The sequence below is a fragment of the Pelobates fuscus genome, chromosome 3 (assembly GCF_036172605.1).
Source record: "Pelobates fuscus isolate aPelFus1 chromosome 3, aPelFus1.pri, whole genome shotgun sequence".
Classification (NCBI taxonomy): Eukaryota; Metazoa; Chordata; class Amphibia; order Anura; family Pelobatidae; genus Pelobates; species Pelobates fuscus.
The window spans coordinates 27494054-27510683 of NC_086319.1; the positions used below are offsets into that span (position 1 = coordinate 27494054).

At 38.9% G+C, this 16630-nt stretch overlaps 1 protein-coding gene across 1 annotated transcript in view; it reads right to left on the reverse strand.

Moving 5' to 3' along the window:
* Positions 1 to 1875: 1875 nt before the first annotated feature.
* Positions 1876 to 16630, reverse strand: part of WNT16 (Wnt family member 16) — a 36576-nt gene continuing 21821 nt past the window's right edge. Inside the window, exons 3-4 of the mRNA XM_063445088.1 lie at positions 5146 to 5432; positions 1876 to 3620 (exon numbers count right to left, since the gene is read on the reverse strand). Of these exons, the coding sequence (XP_063301158.1) occupies positions 3156 to 3620; positions 5146 to 5432 (752 nt within the window). The 3' untranslated portion in view covers positions 1876 to 3155. The remainder of the gene's footprint in view (positions 3621 to 5145; positions 5433 to 16630) is intronic.

Genomic DNA, 16630 nt, shown 5'->3' on the forward strand with positions numbered 1-16630 from the left:
CGGGGGAAGGGTGGGGGTGGTGCGGGCGGGGGGAAGGGTTGGATGGGGGTGGCGCGGGCGGGAGGGGGGCGCCTGAGTTTTGTCCTGCCTAGGGCAGCACAAAACCAGGATACACCACTGACTACATGCATGGTTATAATGTGTCAGTTTTGCAAAATCAAGACCGTAAAGGGACACTCCAGACCCCTAGAGCACTTCAGCTTATGGAAAAAAAATTTGTGTGAAGTGTGCCCTTTTTTCCATTTTACAAAAAGAGTAGATTTCAACAGAAATTGACAGTTTTATAAATAAATCTTATTACACCCCGATTATTTCACTCAGACAACCGGTCCTGTTACCTCTTGGTTGTTTAGCTCAGTGAAGCTAAACTCAAGTGGCATCAATTGCTCAGAGCACCTGCCTTGCAAAGACTTCTCATTGAGTTGCATTGGGAAGTCTGTGATTGGACAGCCACAGAAAGTCTGGGCGGGGCTAGAAAGGGAGGGCTTGCAAAGGCTGCAGTCAAGAGATCTTCAGCTCTTGCAAGCTGCTTTTAGATATACCCCCAATTAAAAAATGGATAATTAAATGCGTAAATGCTTTCATTTAAAAATAAAAATACAAACGTGGGCAGTTTAGTGTCCCTTTAATAAATACTTTGGTCTGAATGACCCCAAATCGACCAGGGGCATTTGTATTTTAGTAAATACCCCTACAACACATACTCTTACTCCCAGGAGGAAGACTGTGAATAACGTGTAAAATATAATGTACTTGAAATAACAAAGAGCAATAGACAAAAAATACCAGTTTCAAATGTTTAATATTTCTGATGAACATATAAAATCAATTATGAAAATATCGAGAAAATATAACAAAGAATTTACAGGTTTTTGACACTAGCACAACTAATTTTAATAGCAGTTATCTATTCAGATTAAAATTCTATACAAATGCGGAATATAAATCATCTCAATCATATCATACAAGCATTTGGATTCAGACCCAGTGCATGTAACTGCATAACTTAAATATTTACAAAATGTACACATTTACCTAAGTACTAAAAAAAAGTTTTGTTTTGTTTTTTACATTTTGAAATGTTTTATCTTGTAGACTTTTAAAGCCCAACAGTACATTTTTTTTTTAGATATGAAAATATAGTATTTAAATTATAAATAGAAAACATTTGTTACTGAAAAACCAAAAGATATTAACTGTGAATAAAAAGTTCAAATGTACTGAATACAGAGTAGGTAGTCATTTAAGGTCTGCGGGTGGGTGTACTTGTGGTACTTATCCTTGTGTATCACTTTGAATGAAAACTTATATATAAATGTATGGCTATGGGTCACTCTGTGGTTTATTTACTAAATAGAGAATTCCGGTGGTCTGAAAATAATGTTGAAAATTGTAAATTAAAATAGCCACAATAAGTCTCACTTAGAACATTTTTCCAGAATTTTTTTTCCATTCCATGTCTATCCTGCTTAGTAAATATACCCTTATTTGTTCATTATTCAGTAGACTATAACGTACAATTTGACTGTCTAGCACTACAAAAAAAAACATGGTAGCCAGATTTGGTGAAAATATTACACATCTCTACGGCTGCTCTGAAGAAATATTATATTCAATATTAGATCTATTAACTCTTTGTGTGATGAAGAGATGAGCCACATTTCGCAGAGATATATGTGTGATTCCTTTTCTCTAAACTCTACATCTGATCTAGTTAATAATTTCATAGCAATTACACTAAACATATTTTAGTATGCAAAGCTGTTTTTTTTTATTTATTTTTTTATTTTTTACAAAAAAATCTTATTAAATATAAGAAAAATAACATTTAACCTCTAAACATTCATAGAAATTATAAAGCATGTACTTGTTAAAGAAAAAAAAAAAGTACAAAAAGAGAAGTGCTGTATATGTTTTCAAAAATGAATTAAAAATTTTAGGATAAGTAACGGGACTGAAGGCACAGCTTACTTTTCCAGGTTCGCTGTTTTCAATTTAGATTTGAAATTCACTATAATTTCTCACCTGAATAACCCAGAGTAAGTTTCTTTTTTTTTTCTAATACACAAACTCAATGGTTATCCCACGCTAATTTGTCTCCAACAAAGAGTTCAATGTGAACTCCATTTGCATGTTACTTAAACCAAAAGTTATGTACCTGTTTAGCACACACAGGGCTTTATATTCCAAAAAAGCAATGTTGCTCTTTATTGCAACACAGTGACTTGAAACAAAACACTGACATCTCAGTCCTCTCGCAGCCTTTTCTCAAGATAAGAGGACTGAACCGTCAATTCTTTGCTTAAAGTCACTGTTCTGCAATTAAGTGGAACTTTGCATTTTGGATATTAAGTCCTGTGAGTTCTCTCTTTTTTGCAAACGTATTTGTAAGCACCGAGGCATAATCATTTTTTTGGTAGAATGCTGGGTCTTTGCAATCCAATGATATGAGATACTAAATTGTTCATTCTTAGAAGTCACCTGAAACTTAAGGATTCCTTTACCTTTGCCCCAACACCAAATTGATCAAATTCTGCTAAGTCACTGAGATTTTGGAATTTCACAGTAAATGTTCTAATTTTTCAATCAATAAGTGAATATTTGAAGAACAAGAGCTGTCTTTGAAAGGCCTTAGAAGCTAATAATTGATACCCTATATAAAACTATAAAACTTATCAAGATGAAGTCTAAATGGGCCATAGCATGAATATGTCATCAACTGCCATTGCTTGGTTAATTTCTCATCTATGTCAAAAATAGCAATCCATATCCCTGCATTTAAAGATTCATGCTTGCACACATCCAAAGAAACATAAATATTCGTTATATTATTATGACGTTATATATCTGGTTAAACCATCATTCTGCATCAAAGTACGAAAATAAAGAATTACCGTAACTAAAACATTCATTTGGCTACGTGAATTTGGTAAAAGTCTTTCTGTTTATCGAGAGTGTTCTGCATAATATCCCTGAAAGTTGTGGAAATATTCTCAAAATGTGAGAATGATCACATAATAAGATGGATTTGCTTGACAAATATAAACCAAGGTGTCATGGGGGCATTGTGCCTGCCTTTTATTCCAGGAGGTATGATTCTGCTGTTATATAGGCAATGTTTTTGTCCGTATACTTTTTCTGTTGCAGAGAAAACACTATTTACAAGTGTGGACATCAGTCATACTTTCACATCGTCTGCATCGCACATAGCAGCACCAGACAAATTTACACTCGCATCTTTCCACATGTCGTACCACGTGCGTGTTATAACCACGACCACAGCAGAGTAGATTACAGCTATCTGGTCCCTCTGATGTTCGATTGCATACACGTCCATGTGTCCCAGATATTCCACGTTTCAGATCCTCTACACAATAATTTGGGGATTTGTTGGTATAGATAAGGTCCTCTTTTCGAATGGGAACTTTGCGATAATTCTTTTCTTTCCTCCGTACCTTTCGTTTTATCTTGTCTGCTATTTGTACGCTGTTTTCATATTTGTCCTTTAGATAATTACCAATCCTTTCAAATGAGGACATTGATTTCCAGCAGGTTTTTACGGCACATGACCCAGAGACCCCATGGCAGCGACAATCCACAGTCATAAGCTTGACTACAGCCTATATACAAGAGAAACATGGGGCTGATCAGTAAGATTTGAAGCAGCAACAAAAATCATTTCGAATACCAGGCAGTTTCTGAACGCAATAATAATAAATCATTTAGATTCATTCTTTACGGAGTCAACCCAGCTTTTTTCCATCTGAGGTTCCGAAAAGGAACCTCAAATGGAAAGGTAACCCAGGAAGTTGTGTTATGATACATATACGTGGGGTCATGAGAGATCATTTGAAAATCAATCCTATTAAATTAAACATGAAGAAGAAATGGCTGGATTGTAATATTTAGCCAATGGGATATGGTGTGAATTGTTTGGAAAATAGGTAGTAATTTACTATTCAAACAGTAAGATAGTACATTTCACACTATCTTGCTGTTTGAATACTAAATTACTACTTGTGTTAACTGCAATTGAGATTGTAAGCCAATTTGGGCAGGGCCTTCTTCGTCTGCTGTTTCAGCATGTCATTCATGTTTTGATAGAATTTAGTATCCATTTAGTATACCTATTGTACAGCACTGCGGAATATGCTGTCACTATATAAAGAATAGTTTTCTTGTAATTGCAATTATTGCATTATTAATTATGTATAGCCTGTTTTTCCACCTTATTATAAAATTTTACTATACTACTAGTAAAATGTATACATTTTTATAACAATTTTATATGCAAATAAATGTAAAAAACTAGAACTAGTTTAGTTTGTTGACTGATCACCCAATAAAAATACATAGTAGCATTTTCTTTTTAACACTTTTTTTTTTTTTTTTTTTACAGGGGATATAATTACATTGTAGATTTTGTCACGATTTTATATTTTTGGATAAACGTTTGAAATGATTTAATATTTTTGGATAAACTTTTAAAATGTTTAGGTTTTTTTTCAAGATATTAAAATATCAAAAAATATATAACATATAAAAAAGATAATATATAAAAACAAATAAAAAATATTAAAATATTTTTCAAAATATGAAATCATTTTAAAAGCTTATCCAAAAATATTACATTGAGGTCACTATTTACTATCTATCACAATAGTGTCATTACATTCTCTGTCTTGTTTTTTAAAGGTTAATATTCAAAGAAGAAAACATTAAATAATGTAATGCTATGCATGTTAATATGTAAACATTTTTATTGTTCCTCAAAAATACATACAATAAAATCAAATATTCAAATAAAAAGTTATTAGGAATATTATTATTTCTGTTTTTATTATTCTCATGCACCAATACTTTTTAGGAGTATTTTTCAAACAGTAACTAGTTAATTTATGTCCAGAATGTAAATTATTCTTCAGGCCAAGTTATGGTAAACTGAAAAACTATTTTCTACAATTCTGGCCCAACTAGTTGATTAGGGAAAAATGTCTTAATTTACCCATAACCCCAGTTTCTTTACTGTGCCCTAAATGATGTAGAGCTGGTTTCCAGGCCAAGCACTGTTTACTATTTGGTAATGAATACTCTATGAGAATGCTAACTACAGATATTTTATAAACAAATGACGTCAATTCGTACCTGTCTTCCAGCTTCATTGTTATGTAATTGCATTACTCTGAGCACATCAGACTCATACGAAGTGGAATTTTTATATGGGGTGTCAAGGAACTTTCGACTAAACCACATTCCATACTGGAGGTCATCCGAGCAGCCACCCCAATGCCACCCTTCGCTGGCAGAGCCCCCATTCTGAAGGCTTGTGTCACAGGAACATTCCGTCATGTTTCCCGCACTGCATGACCTCGTCACAGAATGCACAAGACCTGCGGCAGTCACAGCAGATATAAAAGCGGTTTCTTTGGTGCCTGGAAAAAAAAAGGTAAGATGTTACATGTCATATGTTCTCTCATTTGCTTCTCGAAATGTTTATTCCTAGAGGTGTTTATACTATACGTGGCAAAGTAGAGCAGTAACACTCAGATTTCACACAAAAACTGAGTAATGAGTGGTTCCTTTTAATTCAATTTATTTCCAATGTTGTAGTTGAATAGCACACTGTTTTAATCTTGGTATGATTTATAATCATGGTTATTGTGTTCCACTTGGAATATGTTTTATATTTACTACCTGATGCTATTATACATAGCTAATCAAACGTTTTTGGTGGATTTGTGTTTTTTTTTCTTCAACCGAATTTCACCAGGGCTGTATTGAGATATAATTTATATTAGAATTTTATATCTGTATATCTATGAATAAGAGAGCTAGGAATGGTACGCTCTCAGTGTTTTTGTTCTAAGTGATTTATATAAAGAAATGTAATATGGTTGTTTTGTATATATATAGATGGTCAAAATCTGTATTTTGCTTTTTGTTCAAAATACTATTTAGTTAACATTAATTTAAATTATCAAGGCTATTCAGATAAGTGCAACTCTTTAAAATCTCTTAATTCTAAGTGAACTTACATATAAAAATTCTTCATGTGCGCTATGTCCTCACTTTTGCATAACATATTAAATTCACTTTGAATTTACCTTTGAGTTCCCAATTCACACTTTAGTGAGTATCCTTGTACACATATCTCTAATAAAAAAAAAAACTACTACCGGTAGACAAAAAGTTGTAGTCATTTATAGGCAAAAGCGATTCACCTCAGGAGTGGAACGTTAAGGATATGGATTGGACACCTACCCTATGCTTGGGTGATTGGTCTCATCTTAACGGTAACACATATGTTACTTCCAATTCAGATACATGTGTACATGAAAGATAAAAAAAGAAGAAACAACCAATAGTGTAAATCCTTATAGCTGTCAGAACATAGTTTAGAGAATTGTCCACTCACTCAAGTAGGGCAAAACGCGTCTCAGAAGAGGGTCTCTACTGGACATTTTTATATGTTTATTTTATTATTTGGCATTTGTTTTTATTTACCTAATAAATTTTCATTTTACCAAGTCCGTTCCTGAACCTAGGAATCTGCTCCAAGAAGGGTGGTGTCCTCTTTACAGACACCTAAGCTGTTTTAACCTAGAACCAGGTACTTTGGCTCTGGATAAGGTGAGTAACCATTTAAAGATATACACTCTTCAATATATTGCAAAATATACTACACCAGATTGCTTTCTACTGTGTCACCTTCTTGTTTCCTTACATTGAGGACGAATTTTATACCTATCCAAAGGGGAAAGTGCCACCAGACGGTACATAAGCGAGTGTGATTTGAGCCTATCCTATATAGGGCTCTTATACATGTGAGTGGACAATTCTCTAAACTACTTCCTGACAAAACAGCTATACGGATTTAGACTATTGGTTGTTTCTTCTTCTTTTTTTTTTTTTCAACTTGAATTTTATTGAGGTTTTATATATATGGGGTACAAAAGGAAAAAGGGGTGGGGGAAAAAGGGGAAGCCCACAAACATCAGTATTTACATATTCACAGATTCACATATATACACATTCATATTTACAGGGTATATCACACGTTGTAGGCTGTAGCATTGTTCATTCGGTGAAAATATCAGTTACAGTGAGAATATTAGTTACAGGTTATTAACAGGTTGTCACTAGCTGTCATTAAATTTTGCTCGTCATTGTTCGTTACTTATCATACTTTTCCGAGTACCAATATTTTATCAGGTAGCAATTAGGTAACACTAGACAGTGAGTATTAGTATACAATTACCATTAGTATACATTTACCATTGATGGGGAGCGAACATCACCCTGATGGGTGGATGAGCTACCTTCTAGTGAGTCGCCGTACCTGTGTGTTGCGTAGATATTGTCCCGTGTTGTGTTGTACTCCTTAGTAGCAATGCTCACCTAGTGTATTGTCGGTGATCTGCGTGTGGCATTTTTACTCACTTTAATGGTTAATTATCGACACTTATGTGCCTAATGATACAGTAATATGCCTAGCAGTGTCCAACCAAATTAGACGAAACGTTATGAGGACCCCAACTTCTAATGTGCGTCTTTCGCTTAAGTTATAAGAGACCATTCACATCCTAGGAACATTTCCACGTAAACGCTTTTGTTTAACCTATGATTGTACGTGTTAACAGCGGGTGTCTGCTACCTTGTGTCTAATTGCTCTTTATCGAACTGCAATATAGGGTGTTGTCGGTCACAGACCCCAAATTCAGGTCTTTCCATCTTTGCCAATTTAGGTGCGATGTGGAGATCTGTTTAGGAGTTGTAGCCAACACTGTTTCGTATTTATGAAATTGTGTTATCTTATGCCAGAGTAGTGAGGTGGTTGGGCATCCAGTTTGTTTCCAATGACATGCTATCACATTTCTTGTAGCTAACAGTGATATCATCACTAAATGTTTATCAGCATGGGGTAATGTGTTGGGGAGTAATAAAATAGGCCCAATTGGGGGCTGAGAGGGGGGAGTTTGATTCCCAATTGCTCCCATACTTTTTGCGTTTCTACCCATAGTGGTTTTATATCTGGGCATTCCCACCATATGTGGGTCATCGTTCCCCTATGGTTGCTACATCTCCAGCAAACAGGGGGGGGTCTGGGGATATATTTTGTGGAGTCTACCAGGTGTGTAATACCACCTGTAGATGAGTTTTCTATGAGCTTCGACATGGGAATAACAGGTCGTGAAACCTTTCAGAGCTTGAAGTGACGTTAACCATTGTTTGTCAGTCAGAGATTGTACACATTCTTTTGCCCATTGTGTGCGATATTTGTGTTCAGGTGGTGGTGTTTCATATCTCAATGTAGCATAGCATATCGAAAGAGTTTTGTTCTTAACTCGGGTATTATAGCATCTATTATATAAGAGTAAAAGATGTTGATCAGAAGTGCAGGAAGTCATTTGAGTGAGGGCTACCTTGTTAGAGATCAAACTTTTCAGTTGGATGTAAGGGAAGAAGAACGAGGAAGGGAGGTGGTATGTCGTTTGTAGGTCTGGGAATGGTCGTATAGTTCCCTGATTGCAAATATCAGTAATACGGGTAATCCCCAGTTCTTTCCACTTGTTTAAGGACAGCCATGGAGATAGTGAGGCAAGTGCCGTAATAGGTGCCCAGGGAGAAAATTTGGTAATATTAACCTGAAAGCGATGGAGGTTGTCCCATGTTTGTATTGAGTGTCTAGTGGGTGGTAGCAATTGTTGACGTTTGTATCGAAAGTGCTTAGGTGTCCACATGTAGTCTAATGCTGAGGTTTTGGGACCATACTCGTTTTCTAGGTCTACCCATTGTAGTGTGTGTTTGGGGGCATGTAGTTTTACAGCATTTTCTAAGAGGGCTGCTTTTTGGTAAGTCGCAATGTTAGGGAACCCCAATCCTCCTTCTATATTGGGGGATTGTAAAAGATTTAAAGGTAGCTTGGGTTTCTTTTTGTCCCAAATGTAAATGGTGAGTAGGGTTTGGATTTGTTTGTGTATCGTAGGCGAAAGGGGTACTGGTAACATTCTGAATATATACAGTAGTTTCGGTAGTACCATCATTTTGACGGCATTGATTCTTCCTAGCCAGGAAATCATGACATCTCTCCATTTGTGCAGTATTTGTTTACACATTTGTGGGAGGGTGGAGAAGTTGCATGTGCTAATCCCCCTGTGTGTGCCTGTTATCTTAACTCCCAGGTACGTGAGGTGCGTTTGTCGCCAATCAAATGAGTATTTGTTTTTCAGTATGGTAACCTCTTTTGATGGAAGGCGTATGGGTAGTGCTTGGGTTTTAGTTTGATTGAGTTTGTAGTATGAGACCCTGCTGTATTCTTCTAAGGTGTGCATAATGTGCAGTAGTGTGAGGTCTGGGTGTGTCATAGAGATGAGGACGTCGTCTGCGAACATCGATAGTTTGTATTCAGTGTTATTGATGGTAATGCCTTTAATGGTTTCGTGGGCTCGAATTTTATATGCCAAGGGTTCTAGGGACAACACAAATAATAAGGGGGAAAGCGGGCAACCTTGGTGCGTACCATTGGTGATTGAAAAAGAGTTGGAGATGAAGCCTGCATGTGTGACTTTGGCTGATGGCGCACAGTATAGTGCATTGATGCCTGTGACAAATTCTGTAGGGAATCCGAATTTGGTGAGGACTTAGTTCATGTAGTCCCAATTAAGTCTATCGAAGGCCTTCTCAGCATCCAGCGCTAGGAGAAGGCCTTCCATATTGTTTGTTTCCATATGTGCTAGGATGTCGAGGATTTTCCTTATGTTGTCGGAACCTTGTCTGTTTTTAACAAAACCCGATTGGTCATTGTGTACAATTCGTGTTAAAATGTGTTTGAGTCGGTCAGCTAATATCTTAGCATATATTTTCGTGTCACAATTGAGTAATGATATGGGTCTGAAGTTCTGACAAATTGTCGCTGGTTTGCCTGGTTTCGGAAGTGTGGAGATGTGCGCTTGGAGCATCTCTGGAGGCATATTGCCTGTGTTGAAGCAATGGTTAAGGAGTTTCGTCAAGTGTGGCACTAGAACGTCAGAAAAGGTTTGGTAATAAAGGTTAGTAAACCCGTCTGGTCCTGGTGATTTATGGGAGGGCAACCGTATAATTGTATCTTTCAATTATTCCATTGTAAATGGTTTAATGATTGTTTCTATTTCTTCTTGAGTTAGAGTTGGAAGACTGACTGTGTCAAGGAAGTCTTTAATTTGTGCCGTGGAAGGTGTGGGTGTGTTTACGTCTGTATTGAGATTATAGAGAGAGCCATAGAACTTTGCAAATGATTCTACTATATCTTGTGGATTCATAATCTTAGATTTATCGGGATTTAATAAGTACGCTACTCTGGAGTTGACTATCCGTGCCTTTAGTTTGGATGCTAAAAGTGAACCAGCCTTGCTCACTTAAACGAAAAATTAATATTTATATCTCTGTAGTATATAATTCGTTTTGTCTAATTCGAGTGTCCGTAATTGGTCCTGCAGGTCCTTTAGTTTAGCATAATGGTCTGGTGATGGGTTCATCTTATTAGTATGTGTAAGGGATTTTATCTGTCGGAGCAGGTCATTATGTTCAGTTTGTCGTTTATTTTTTTAGCATAGCTAGCGTGTTTGATAAAGAGGCCTCTAATCACAGATTTATGAGCTTGCCACAGTGTGGGGATAGAGATGTCGTCTGTGGTGTTAGTCTGGAAGTAAGTTTCCAGTTCCTTTTTAATTTGCTTTATGATAATGGGGTCCTTCAGGAGTGACTCGTTCAGTCGCCAAGAGCCTTTACCTTGGTTCGGGTATTGAGTCGAAATTGTTAGCAAAATTGACGCGTGGTCTGACCACGTTATAAGACCTATCTGTGTGGATAGAACTTTGGGTATTAGTGATGTATGTATGAGGAATCTATCTATTCTGGAGTACGAGTTGTGTGCTTGTGAGTGGAAAGAAAAATCTCTTTCTGAGGGGTGGAGTACCCTCCATATGTCCACATATCCTGAGTCATGTAGTAGTTTCCTAATAGTACAGGAGTATAGTGCTCGTTTTTTCATGGTTTTGCTAGATACTCGTAGGGCTGAAGATGAGTCTAAGTGACTGTCAAGGATAACATTTGTGTCCCCCCCCTATGATCAGAGTCCCAAAGCTGGTAGTGTCTGCCATCGATAGAATTTTGGTGAGGTAAGCTGCTTGGTTGTTGTGTGGACCATAGACGTTTATGAGTGTATAGGGTTCGTTATCAAGTAAGCATTGGATAAGAAGGTATCTGCCTTCTTTGTCTCCTGTTTTTCTGTGTAAGGAAAAAGCCACATCTTTGTTAAAAAAGATTGAGACCCCTCTTTTTTTTTTGGGTGTAACCAGCGTGGTAGCCTATGGGGTATTGTTTTGATGAGAATTTGGAATGTTAGAGTTTAGGAAATGAGTTTCCTGAAAGAAGGCTATGGAAGCTTTTACCTTTTTTGCTTCTTCCAAGGCTAATCTCATATTGTGGGGAGAATGTAACCCTTTAGTGTTCAGTGATAGTATTGTTAATGCCATTTGGGTGCTTGAACATCACGTTCCTTAATGTGTAGTAATGTGGCTGCGTTATAGCGCGTATGGTGTGGTGTTATATCCAGGCAGTGTTTGTTTCGACTTATAGGCCGGTAGCGTGATATCCACCACTTCTGTGGAACATGCCCTCTCGTGTGTAAACGATATCTGGTTGTGAGAATGTGTCTGCATAGTGAGTCGTTCTTTCTAACGACTTCGTCCCTGTGTTCTGTTGTAGCACATATAGTATTTGTAGGGGGGGGGTGAACTGGGAGTAGGAAAGAGGCAGGGGTAAGGGTCTGTACCTTAACTATATACATGAGCAGGGTTAGACAGAGGCCGTCTACCCAGAATGAACATTTTAGTGGCTCCAGTGAGCCGATATGGGGGGAGGGTGAGATGCGTGGTATAAATAACTACAACCGTAGTGGGGAGATCCATATGAGGGTTACCCGGTATGACTAAGGCAGATGCATAATGTTTGATACGATCACTATTATACGTCTGTAGGGTGACAGAATTTCATAACATACCAATTCTATACGCTAGGTATTCACATGACCATGTAGCACAATGCCCTGAACTATATAGTGTGGAAACAACTTCTTATTGTCATGACATGAAGGGGTGCTGCCCTGCAACAGCACTGTCCCTTTAAGTGTGGGAACCAACTTAGCAGAGAAATAATTCTAGGACACGATAAATGGAGTAATAAAGAAAATGTATTAAGGAAAACCAAAAGGATATAGATATATATAATATATACAAAACAAAATATGACAATGCCACAAATATATAAATATATACAATAACCCAATATATACAATAGAGCAGGCAGAGTCCACGATAGTCCTAGGCAAAGGTAAAGGCTTAGTCAGGGTAGTGCAGCCACCAAGTACTAAATGAACATCAAGGGGCAAAGCCCTAAGCAGGTCACACAGAAATAATGCAGCAAGGTCAGAATCACTGGAGAAGGAGTCTAGGCAGGAACACTGCAGGCGAACACTGGAACAGGAGGCACAGGACACAGGACCAGGCAGAGACAAGAACACAGGACCATAAGGACATCGGAACACCGGATCAGGAAACACAGGATACTCAGGATACACAGGAAACAAGACACAGGAGCAAGGAGCCAGGAGCCAGAATCACGGGAACCAGGAAACAGCAGGTACAGGGTCAAGGATAGAGGATAATGATCTGACAGGGAGTGAGGGGAGAAACCAGAATATATAGGTGCTAAACAAGGGCCAGGTGTAGTGCCTAACGAAAGGAAATGAGAAACAGTGCCAAACAGAAAGAGTGGTGAGTGCGAGTACTGCACGAGGGCATATTGACTAAGGAGTGTCGTGACAGTACCCCCCCCCCTTAAGGAGCGACTCCCGGCGCTCCAAAACCCAAAGATTCCCCACGGGTGACAGAAGAAAATCAGGGCCACCCAACCAGTAGAGGAAAACAAGGAGGAGGCTTAGGAGGAATGAGAGGTGGACAATCCCATGGGAGAAACCAACGAGGCAGAATAGAAACATACAAAAGCAAGGACTGTAGAGTAACAGTTAGCAATGGAAGGGCAGACACAGAAACAGAAGGTAAAGGCACATAAGACAAGAAACACTCCTTACCAGTGACCGACAAATGTGCTAATCCACTAGATCTGGGACTATTGCTAGTAACAGGTTCGTCACTCAGAAGTCCTGGGTCTGACTTGGTTTCTGGCTTGTGGGATCCTCGGAACAAAGACTGCGATGCAACTTCAGTCGAAGGAGGAACAGTCTCTGCGAAATCTTGGGTAGGTACCACTGAAACCAAACGAGGAGAATCCCCTAAATTAATAGGTACAGGATCAAGAACATTCTGCGAGCCTTCCTCCACAGACTGCAGATATGCATCAAGGAACGGTTCCCCAAATATCTCCGAGCATGGGGCCAACCGAAGCAGAGACGACTCTCTCTCAAATTGACATTTTTCTGTAGCGGCTAGAGATACCTGGTTACTGAAATCATTCTCTTCTTCCCTTGTGAACTCAGCTTGAGGTAGTTCTTTATTTGTCGTAGATAGACTTTCAACTGAAGGCAAGTCTTCATTTAATACTTGCTGGAGTTTAGGTGGAGTGACAGACATCATGGTAACTGAAATGTCATAGAAGGAGCTTCCTTCATCATGGGAACAGGTACCTCCTTGTTCGGTTTCACTCCCTTCCTTTGGCGTTTGGTTAAGCGGCTGATTAGAATAAATCTTCGGCGCTTGATTCAGGTACAAGCTTGGTAGTTGGGGTTTCCTCTTGCAGCAGAGAAATTGTTCTACCAGAGCATGTAACTTGAAGAACTGTAGAGTCTTCTTCAGACTGTGGATTTAGAACAAGCCTGGTCTCATTTAGATTCTTCTCTTGGGCTTGATCCATCACGGGTTTGTCACGTTGCACCCAGTCTGAGTCTTTGTCTTCTATTTGAAGATAAGTCTTTTTTACTTGGCGACAACTCATTTTCCACAGTTGCGGTTGTGAGAGGGGTGCCAATCTTCAAACCCCCAGAGGTAGAAGGGTTAAAATTGGAATCATCAAGCCTCCCCACATCAAAGTCATGAGCTGCCTTTGGCACAATAGCCTCTTCTTCCACTGGTTGTTCTGAAGTTTTCACCTTTGGTTCTTCAGCCTTCTCAGCCAGTGTCTTGAAAGAAGTAGGTCGTTTACCACGTCTCCTACGTAGTGACTTTTTGACAGGAGGATCACCTTCAACGAGATTGGTCCCCAATTTCAATGGTCCAGCCTTGTCGTCACTTGCATCACCCGGAGCACATTTTATAGGTGACTCTTCTAGTTCGGATGCATTGTCCTTTGTGGGACAGGCCTTCAGATCAGATCCCGTTACCTGGTTAAGGTCACTGGTGGTCTCCTCAATTGGCACGGTGAGGTAGGAATTCGTATCTCTAGTTGCAGACTCAGGGGAGTCTGTTTCTGCTTCGTGGTTGGACAGAGTTTGCTTGAGACTTTCTCTGACCAGACTTGTACCCTCTTGAACGGTGTTGAGATCGTTCATCTTGGTAGCCGGTAGCTTCACCTTGGGAATAGGTGAGTGGATCTTGCAGAAAAGAGACGGTAATATAAGGGTACTATGGGTCTCTGGTACTGAGACAACATTAGGAAACTGCGTACTGGTACTACCTTCCCATTCAGACTGCTCGTCCTCTAAAGCTGCTATGCAACGAGCACCCAGTTCATCAAAGACTTGGTCCATGAGGGGGTCGCCAGTGCTGTATAACCCCTCAACATCTTCGTCTTTTGTTTGGGCAGGAAGGCATTCAGCTTTAATTTCCAGAGGGACTTCGGTTTTGCAGTCGGGAGGACCAACAAGCCATTTTCCCAAGTCAGAGTCAGGAGGATTTGTTATGCTATGTTCATTAGAAAAGGGAATACCATCATTATTTTCAGGCATAAAGACAGTCATTCTTTCTTGTACAAGATCAATAATAAATTGCACTTCAGGTAACAAGGCAACAAAATTATTGTTCATTACTCTCACTTGTCTCTGCAAATATGATAAAGATTTTTTATGTGATATCTCTTTAAGAGACATACGGATAAGTGTATACACCCTACTTATCACAGGAGGCTCTCTCAACCATATATCGCAATTAGGTAACTGAGAAAGCAATGAATCACATATGTTTTTGTGAAAAGTTTGAAGTTCATAGATAAATCCACATAATACAGATTTCTGGATTTGACAGGAGACATCTATAATAGATAAGCATAAATTAGAGGCCTTTCCAATCTGCCGCTGAATTTTTCTTAACTGATTACAACAAGTCTCAATGAGAGCACACTCTTGCTGTGAATCAGCGTGAATACCAACAAGGTTCTTCATTGTGATCCTAGACATTATACTCTGCCGGTTCCAAGTGGTCAGATCATTCTGTCATGACATGAAGGGGTGCTGCCCTGCAACAGCACTGTCCCTTTAAGTGTGGGAACCAACTTAGCAGAGAAATAATGCTAGGACACGATAAATGGAGTAATAAAGAAAATGTATTAAGGAAAACCAAAAGGATATATATACATAATATATACAAAACAAAATATGACAATGCCACAAATATATAAATATATACAATAACCCAATATATACAATAGAGCAGGCAGAGTCCACGATAGTCCTAGGCAAAGGTAAAGGCTTAGTCAGGGTAGTGCAGCCACCAAGTACTAAATGAACATCAAGGGGCAAAGCCCTAAGCAGGTCACACAGAAATAATGCAGCAAGGTCAGAATCACTGGAGAAGGAGTCTAGGCAGGAACACTGCAGGCGAACACTGGAACAGGAGGCACAGGACACAGGACCAGGCAGAGACAAGAACACAGGACCAGGCAGAGACAAGAACACAGGACCATAAGGACATCGGAACACCGGATCAGGAAACACAGGATACTCAGGATACTCAGGATACTCAGGATACTCAGGATACTCAGGATACTCAGGATACTCAGGATACTCAGGATACTCAGGATACTCAGGATACTCAGGATACTCAGGAAACAAAATCACGGGAACCAGGAAACAGCAGGTACAGGGTCAAGGATAGAGGATAATGATCTGACAGGGAGTGAGGGGAGAAACCAGAATATATAGGTGCTAAACAAGGGCCAGGTGTAGTGCCTAACGAAAGGAAATGAGAAACAGTGCCAAACAGAAAGAGTGGTGAGTGCGAGTACTGCACGAGGGCATATTGACTAAGGAGTGTCGTGACACTTATATAACATAATAAAAGGAACAAAAGAATATGTAAATATGTCATGCTCACGTATCCACACATTACAAAATCCTGGCAAGCAGTGTAAAACAGTTGGAGATTCGTTACCAGTCCCGAATTATTTACGTGAGAGTTTCATAGACCACAATTTATCAATTTTCGTGGGTGATTTGTTGGAATTCCGCGACTGTAGCTCTTCCCCTGGCAGGTTAACTTGCACATTCCAATCTCCAAGTAGTTTGGTGCCATCCGTTACCGTGTGTATTTGGTGTTCAGTGCCGTTTTTTCTTATGATCAGACGTGTAGGGTATCCCCACTTGTAAAGGATTTCGCTGTCTCGAAGTGCTTTGGTAATTGGTGCCAGTTCTTTGCGTTTAGCC